Here is an 8414-nt window from a genome sequence, read left to right as displayed (position 1 = left end):
TGAGTGGGGGCAGGACGCAGCCACGCTGTGTCTGCTGCCCGCTCACCGTGATCTGCCGGAATCGCTGCTTGCACAGGTGCGGCGGGCGGAAGATGCCCTGCATGCTGAGGCTGAGGCTGAGCACCTCCGAGACCTGCGAGAGACGGAGGGCAGGCACAGCGTGCTCAGCGTGGCTCAGCGTGGCTGAGCATCCTCGAGCTCCCCTTCGCTGACACACAACACCCACACACACGCAGAGCCCCACCAACAGACACACTCGCAGACGCCCACCACCACGCCACCACACACACGCGCTCACAGAACCGCGCCCCCCACCCGCCGCCGTCGCCGCCCGCACAGCCCCGCACAGCCCCGCACAGCACGGCATGGGCATGGAACCCACCATGGTCCAGTTGACCCCGAACTCGTGAGTGATTGCCAGCAGAAGGTCGTCCTCGCCCTTGGACCAAATGACGGGGCCGGGGACGGCGCCGGGGGGCAGCCGCGCGCCCGGCCGCCCCGCCATCGCGCCGCCGGGCACGCCGGCAAAGCTGTCGGCGCGCCCGAGCTGCTGCTTGCGCTTGTTGGGGTCCTGCTTGAGGAGATGGTGTGGGTGTGGGGGGAGTGGGTTGGAGGCAAGGGGCGGGTTGGTCGGGGGGGAGCAGGGGAAGGGGGGTAGAGGCGAGGAGGCAAGCTGGGGAGCGGGCAGGGGAGGCAGAGGCGAGGAGGGAAGCTGGGGGCCGGGCAAGGGGACAGGGGCGAGGAGCGCTGGCGAGAGGCAGGCTGGCGAGAGGCAGGCCCGCGGGGCGTGTGCGCCCACCTGCGCGCGCGAGGCGCCCGCGCGGGTGGCCAGCGCGCGGTTCGCCCTCGTGCCGTACCGCCCCGCCGTCTCCATGCCGACGTCGTAATCCACATCCACGTCTCTGCAGGGTGCAGGGCGGCGGCAGGGTGGGAGCGATTTCAAAATTCATTTTGCACTGTCTACACAATAAACAAGCAGGTTGGGAGGAGGCGCTGGGAGGGGAGAGCAGGGCGGCGGAGGGGCAAGCACAAGGGCTCGCGGTGGCCGAGGGGGAAGGAGTGGGGGGCGTTGCCGCCGCTGCTCCGCGGGTGAGAGGCCGGCACCCCACCCACCCGCATGTCACACACACGCATACATACAAAACCGCACGCAGGCACTTGTGCCTCACTTGTACCGCTCGCGCCGCCGCTTGCGCTGCAGGTACGTGTCCTCTATGTACTGCCTGGAAGCCGCCTTCTGCTTGGGCACAGCGCCGCCCATGGACTCTGCACAGGCAGCGGGCGGCAGGCAAGCGTGTGTGGGGTGGGGTCGGGTGGGGTGGGGGCAGGCAAAAGTGGGGACAGCGCAGCCAGAGCTCTGTTGCTGCCGCGCTGCGCATGCCGTGCCCCCCCCTGGAGCACGCTGTGCCAGCCAGCCCAGCGTTCTGCCTGGCGCTACGCTGCCCTGCCCACCCTGGCCTGCCCTGCCCTCTGCCCCGGCCCGCCCTCCACCTCCACCCCTGCCCCCCGCACGCCACCCACCGCGCCCCGCACCCACCCGTCTCCTCCGCTGCCGCCCCCGCCCCAAGGCTGGCAAACTCGTCCAGCAGGTAGCCGCCCGAGCGCTGGCGCTTGCGGTTCTTGGCCTTCTTGCCCCCATACTCCTCCTCGTCACCCAAGTCCTCATCCATCGGCACAAGGCCCTCTGCAGGAGGGTGGGGGTGGGGAGGAGGTGGGTGCGTGTGTGCCATGCGTGGTGGTGGTGGTGGTGGTGGTGTGTATGTGTGAGTGTGTCATGCGTTGTGTGTGTGTGTGTAGTGCGCGTGCGTGTGCAGAAGGGGAGGCGCAAGGCACCACCTGCCGGCCTGTCGCTGGCAGGGGCCGCGCAGCCACCCACACCAGGCACCGCGCCGCCCACCCGCCGCCCCGCAAGGCCCGCCCTCCCAAAGTCTGTGCTGCGCGCTTGTCCCTTGCTGACACACGGCCTGCACACGCTCCCAAGCAAGCAAGCCCAGCCGCGCAGCCGGCCCAGCCCAGCCCAGGGAGCCAGGGAGGCACCCCCACACCCACCCGCATCCGCCATGTCAGCATCCAGCCGCATCGCCCGCCGGTTCTGGTCCTGCACCGCCATGTGGTGGCTGGCCAGCGCGGCGTCGTACTCAAACCGATATTCGCGGGCGGCCTGCGGGGGCGGGGGTGAGCGGCAGCGGTGTGCGGCAGCGGTGAGCAGACGTGGCAGCACGGCAGCGGGGGTCTTGAGGAATTGCAGGCAGGGTGGCGAGGGCGGGCCGTGGCATGCCCCCCGCTGCACCGCCACGCCACCGCCACAAGCACGCAACACACACACACACACACACACAGCCGCTGCCACCCACCATCTCCTCCCGCATCAGCCGCTCCACGTCGCTCTGCACCAGGTGCGCCTCCAGCGCCTCCTGGAACGCGCCGTCGTGGCAGAACACGAGGCCCGGGGCGGCGGCGGGGTCGCTGCGGGGAGGTGCGGGAGGGGCGGGCGGGGGGCACGTGTGTGGCGGGCGGAGAGGGTGGGCAGGCAGGCAAGGTACTGCAGGGGGCGCTCCATGAGGCAGGCAGGCGGGGGCCCCCGCTGGCCGCCTCGGCAGGGCCTCCGCACGGCACCACAGAGGGCCCAGCAGCCTTCCCGTGCCGCCTGGTGGAGCCGGGCAAAAGGTCCCCGCAGAGCCCCGGCCCCCGCACGGCGGCCGGCCAGGCGGCCAGCCGAGGCGCCCCCCCGCTCACGTCATGGGCGGCGTGCCGGGCTGCTGCTGCTCCATCAGGGCCACCAGGCTCAGCTCGAAGCCCTCCAGGTCAGCAAACACGGGTTCGTCAGCTGGGTCCAGCTTCAGGGCAGCTGCGCCGTTGGACTCTGCCGCCGCTTTGATGGCTGCTTGGGGGCAGGTGGGGGACGGTGCCACGGGGCAGGGAGAGGGGTGGGTGAAGTGGAGGTGGGGGTGGAGGTGAGCGGCAGGGCAGGAGGGCCGGGAGGGCGAGGAAGGGCGAGGGAGGCGAGGCGCAGGGCGACATGCACGCCAGGCAGGCAGCCAGCAGCGGGCCGCACAACCGGGGCCGGGGCCCTGCTCCACCTCCCCGCCACTGCTGCCGCTGCCGCTGCCGCTGCCTCCCTCCCTCCATCTCTCCATCCATCCATCCATTCCTCCCTCCCTGCCGCCGTCACACCTGACCGCCGCCCGCCAATCTTCTCGGCGGCTTCCTTGGCCGCCGCCGTGCGTGCCGCCACCAGCTCGTCGTGGAAGGCGCGCTGCCCCTCTGGCGGCGGCCGCAGCCCAAACTTGCCCTGCAGCCTGGCCACCTCATACCCCACAGCCATGGCCGCCGCCTGCTTCCACAGCCGCTCCTGCGACGGCACGGCGGCGCGCGGCGGCACGGAAGGTGGGCGCCGCGGCGGGGCACACACACTGCGCGGGGCGGCTGCCAGGGGCGGCACCCTGCAGCCTGGCCCACCCGGCGGAGCAGCGCAGAGTGTGCCACCGCCACCCGGCCAGCCCGGCTCACCTGCGCCACGTCGTTAGCCAGCCACCGCATCTCCCTCAGCAGGAAGCTCCAGTGGCCCTGGGGCGCCACGGGCTCCTCCGCCGGCCGGCTGCACAGCAGGCAGCGCAGGGAGGGAGGCCCCAGGCGTGAGAGGCGCCGCTCACCCAACGAGACAGCACAGAACACAGGAAGGCCACACGACGTGCCGGCGTGGCAGGCAATCCAGCCTGGCGCCGCAGCTCCCCCTGCGGGCGCAGCCGCAGCGCAGGCCGCGCCGGCGGCCGTGCTGCTGTCCTTCCCTCGGCCGCCGCCCGGACCTGAAGGCTCGGGCCAGCAGGGCCCGCACTCCCGCAATCGCCTGCCCCTCTGCCAGGATCTCATCCTCCAGCCGCCGCTGCTCCTCATCCTTGGGGCTAGGCTGGGCGCCGTCGGCGGCCCCCGCTGCTGCGCCCGCCTCGGGGGTGCCCTGCACCGCGGCGGCGCCGCCGCCGCCCGCTCCCGGGCTGCCAGACTTGGAGCGCTGGCGGCCGTCGCTGGGCGTGCCGCCGCGGCCGCCGGCAGCCCCTGGCGGTGCTGCTGCCCCTGCTGCGGCGCCCTTGCCGTCTGGCACAGGCGACGCCTCCTTCTTCACCGCCACGCTGGCGCCAGGCGCGGCCGCGGCGGCGCCGTTGGCGGCGGGCCCGCCGCTGCCGGCCGCCGCCACCGCTGCCTGCGTCGTCATGGGCATGCGGTGCGGAGGGGGGAGGGACGCCACCTCAGCTGCGTCCCATGCCTGCCGCCGTCCCGCTGCTAGCCGCTGCTGCTGACTTGCTGCTGCTGGTCAAGCGGATGCTGCTGTGGTCAACACACCAAGGTGGGCCTGCAAGGCAGGAGCGGGGGAATGCAACGGCTTGTTGGCAGGTCAGCACCGAGGGGACAGCGCAGCATCAGCCAAAATGGAGTGCAGCCGATCATGGTGTTCGATGAGGGACACGTCCAATGCCAAATGGAGAACAAAAGCAGGGAGCTGGGCAAATTGGCGCAAGGGAGGGAGCGGGGAGGGCGGCGGCGTCGTGCGCAAAAGGTGGGTGCAGCTGTGCAATGGAGCGCACATCAGTGCCGTTATTGATGATCGACATGCTTCCTGCACCTGGCAGGCTGCCCAGCACCGCTGATCGAGCGCACGATTGGGCTGCCAACACTCAACGGGGACTCAAAAGCAGGGCTGCCGATGGTGGCCAGGCACCCTTGGCCCGCTGCCAGATGAACGCCAAGCACTCTCCGAAAGGTTTTTCGGCGCCATCAAGGCAGCAGTTGACGGGCGACCATCTGCTGCGCTGGCTGCCCCTGATGCTGGGCCAACCTCCGGTAGCGCCGGGGAGCGCGTCAGGGCAGCAAGGGCAGGGCGTATGCACCTTAAATTCAAAGCGTCAGCCCGTTCTGCGCACCTCCGATTTGTTCAAGCTTATGGCGTCGCTTGCCGAGCACAGACCCTCGCGACCGCTAGTTTCCTTTGATCAGCTTGTGTGCCTGCTTGGTTTGGAACAGCCAAACTAGCGTTCTGCCAAGCTCGACGGCCCCCTCGCAGTACACCCCACGTACTCATGCCTGGAACCACGCCTATGATTGCTGCAACGGCAGGAACAGACGGGCCCTATTTGTGATAATTCAAGGAGTGTCGCAGGAAGCGGCTGGATGGTAGGACGCAAGCTGGGTGCTCCCAAACAAGCCGCCAGTGCTGGCGGGTACGAGCGCCGCCCGCTTGACCGCGCTGCCTTGAGGCCCGCAGGCGTAGCTCATGGGCATGATTGAGGGCCTTGGGTTCCATGGATTCGTAAGGGGCACCGCAGGCAATGCAGGCAAGGGCACGGTAGGCAACAAAGGTTCTTTGTGGCGATGGCTGGCGCCGTTGCAGCTCAGGCGGTACCCAACTGCTGGGCACCAGCAGCTTGTGTGCGTGCTGGCTTGCACTTTTAGTAGTCGATCCCAGGCGATGACTATAGCTCGCAGAACATGCCGGCCAACCAGCGTGCCTCCACGGCGTGGCCGCCCTTGCCGTCGCTACCCGGCAGCACTGCGAGTAAGCTCTCCTGCCGTTGCAGAGTTTCCTCAAGCGTTGCTGCACATGCATCAGCCTGCAGTGGCGTCCAGCCGTATCATCAGCGCAAATTGGGGACCGTTGACCCAAGAATACTTCCAAACCGGCGCCACCTGGCGACTGCATGAGGGTATGGCGGCTGCACCGGCTGTTGTTCCTCCTCAACTCCTCCCCTGTGCTGATGATCAGCTAAATGCTGTCGCTGGGGCGCCTAGCGAGGCGCAGCAGGGGCTTTCAGCCCCTGATGGCGCGCGCCTTTCAGTCCAGCGGCGACAAGCTCGCGGCGGAGCCCGAGCCCGTGCCGCTGTCCAAGCTGAAGGATAGCTTCCTGGACGGCACGTCCAGCACATACCTGGAGGAGCTGGAGGAGCGCTACCGGGCCAATCCTCGCAGCGTGGACAAGTCATGGGCCTCCTTCTTCCACAGCATGGGTGAGGGGGCCATGCTTGGGCGCGCTGCAGCTGCCGGGGCCCGCCAGGCCAAAGGGTTTGCCGGCACCCGGCGGGTGGCGGCAGCCGCCGCCGCCAGCTGGGGTCCTATGAGTCATCACCGGCCTGGAGGCAGCCAGCCCGCGGTGCTGGCGGCTTGTGAGCTCAGTGGGGGGCATGATGACGCCAAGGCGGCATGGCTCACTCGCCTCGTCACCCGCCGCCCCGCCCTCGCGCCCCTGGACCTCTGTGTTGTTCATGGGTGCTGTTGCCGCTGCTGCTTATTTGCCTGCCTGCCTGCCTGCCTGCCTGCCTGCAGACATGGGCGTGCCGGCGGAGTCGGTGGCGGAGGCGTACGACGCGTTCGAGCGGGGGGAGGTGACCAGCCCGCTGACCGCCGCCGCCATCTCCAACCAGACGATCCAGGAGAGCATGCGGCTGCTGCTCATGGTGCGCGCCTTCCAGGTCATGGGCCACTACGCGGGTGAGAGAGGGGAGGGGAGGGAAGAGGCAAGGGCGCGCGCGTGGATGCGTGGGTGCGTGGTGGCGAGGAGGGGGCGTGAGGTGGGGATGCTTCCTGGATGCGAATGCAGTGCGGAGGCCCGGCGGCCGCCGCCGATGCGCTGCGCCTATCCGCCGCCGGCGCCGCGCCCGCAACTTGCGTCCTCCCCCACCCTTACCCCGCTGCGCCGTGCAGCCCAGCTGGACCCGCTGGGCATCGACGAGCGGCCTCGGGTCAAGGAGCTGGATCCCGCATACTACGGCTTCACGGAGAAGGACCTGAACCGGGAGTGAGCGGCCGCCCCGCTGCCTTGCTGGCTTGCTGCCTGCTTGACTGCCTGCTTGCTTGCGTGCTTGCCTTCCTGCATGCTGGCCCGCTTCTTGCTGGCCTGCGTGCTTGGCTGCTTTGCTCTGCACTCTTGTTGTGCTGCTGGCTGCCGCGCACGCGCTGCCTGCGCCAGCAGGCCGGGCGCCGCGGGCCGGCAGGCGGCGTGGTTGAGGCGTGGCGTGCCGCCCCCCCCCGCCCTGCCTGCCAGGTTCTACCTGGGCACCTGGAACAAAGAGGGGTTCATGGCTGAGGGGCGCCAGGTGCGCACGCTGGGCGAGATCCTGGATCGACTGAGGGAGACGTACTGCTCGTCCATCGGATACGAGGTGGGTGGTGGGGGTGGTGGGTGAGAGTAGGCGGGTCTGGTGGTGGTGGTGGTGGCGGGCGTGTGGCGTGGTGAGAGTGGACGGGTGGGGGAGACCGTGGCAAAGCAGGTGGCCTGCGGTGGCAGCGCTGCCACTGTGGGCACGGTATGAGGGAGGGGCGGCTGCGGCGGACGCTCGGGAGGCAGGGCGTCGCCCGTCCTACCGTCCTTCATGTTGTAACCATGCGCCGCCGCTTCACCGGCCCTCTCGTGTGTACTGCTGCCTTTCCCCCTGTGCTGCAGTACATGCACATCCCCGACTCTGAGCGCTGCAACTGGCTGCGGGCGCGCATCGAGACGGCTGAGCGGCAGGAGTACAGCCAGGAGGAGAAGCTGCGCATACTGGACAGGTGTGTGGGGGGGTGGGGCCTGTGGGGTGGGTGGGGGGGGTGAGTACTGGAGGTGTGTGCAGGTGAGGCGTGGATGGCCGTGTGTGCGCCTGCATGGGTGCCTGCTGTCCCATGGTGCCGCCCGACCTCTGGCCCCACCACCCGCTGACGTGGCGCTGCACGCTGCTGACCTGGCGTGCCCCCCTTGTGTGCCCCCTGCAGGCTGACCTGGAGCGAGATGTTTGAGTCCTTCCTGGCCAACAAGTACACGGCCGCCAAGCGGTTTGGGCTGGAGGGGTGCGAGGCGCTGATCCCGGGCATGAAGGCGCTCATCGACAGCGCCGCCGACCAGGGCGTGAGCAGCGTGGTCATCGGCATGCCGCACAGGGGTGGGTGCGGGGCGGTTGCAGCGCGGGCGCTGGGTGGATTTGGTTTGTTTCGCAGCAGGCGTGTGGGCTGCTGTTTGGGCTGGTGCCGCCCGCTGCTGCGCCCTGCCTGCCGGCACCTCCTCCACCCCACCCCCACCCCACCTCGCCCTGCCCAGCCGCCACAACGCCGCGGCGCACGCTTTTCCTGTGTGCCCAGGCCCGACCGCGCCCGCCCTGGGGTGGTGCCGCACCGACCGCGGCGCTGCGCTGCGTGTCGTCTCACCCGGCCTGCGCCCCTCCCTCTCCCTCCCCCACACACAGGGCGCCTGAATGTTCTGGCCAATGTGATGCGGAAGCCCATGGAGGCGGTGTTCTCGGAGTTTGCGGGGCGCAAGCCGTCCAAGGGCGGTGACACCAGCGGGGACACGTACATGGGAAGCGGCGACGTGAAGTACCACCTGGGCACCTCGTACGACCGGCCCACCATCTCGGGTGGGTGGGAGGGTGGGGGTGGGGGTGGGTGGGTGTTG

At 69.8% G+C, this 8414-nt stretch overlaps 2 protein-coding genes across 2 annotated transcripts in view; one reads left to right on the top strand and one right to left on the bottom strand.

The window, feature by feature from the left end:
- Window positions 1-1165: 1165 nt before the first annotated feature.
- On the bottom strand, window positions 1166-4216 carry CHLNCDRAFT_57428 (expressed protein; the record flags this gene model as incomplete). The annotated part of the gene is made up of 8 exons (XM_005849123.1): window positions 1166-1266; window positions 1538-1684; window positions 2050-2161; window positions 2355-2466; window positions 2737-2881; window positions 3175-3352; window positions 3511-3598; window positions 3807-4216. 8 exons carry the CDS (start codon window positions 4214-4216, stop codon window positions 1166-1168), a joined length of 1293 nt encoding a protein of 430 aa, XP_005849185.1.
- Window positions 4217-5721: 1505 nt separating this feature from the next.
- The window catches only part of CHLNCDRAFT_57427 (hypothetical protein), a gene marked incomplete at its 3' end in the record, with an annotated part of 9035 nt that continues 6342 nt past the window's right edge, over window positions 5722-8414 (top strand). Inside the window, exons 1-7 of the mRNA XM_005849319.1 lie at window positions 5722-5997; window positions 6314-6478; window positions 6692-6785; window positions 7032-7149; window positions 7431-7537; window positions 7739-7905; window positions 8206-8376. Coding sequence (XP_005849381.1) covers window positions 5760-5997; window positions 6314-6478; window positions 6692-6785; window positions 7032-7149; window positions 7431-7537; window positions 7739-7905; window positions 8206-8376 — 1060 coding nt within the window. The 5' untranslated portion in view covers window positions 5722-5759. The remainder of the gene's footprint in view (window positions 5998-6313; window positions 6479-6691; window positions 6786-7031; window positions 7150-7430; window positions 7538-7738; window positions 7906-8205; window positions 8377-8414) is intronic.

Source organism: Chlorella variabilis (genome assembly GCF_000147415.1).
Source record: "Chlorella variabilis unplaced genomic scaffold CHLNCscaffold_6, whole genome shotgun sequence".
NCBI classification, from domain to species: Eukaryota; Viridiplantae; Chlorophyta; class Trebouxiophyceae; order Chlorellales; family Chlorellaceae; genus Chlorella; species Chlorella variabilis.
This window is presented reverse-complemented; position numbering and strand designations above follow the sequence as displayed.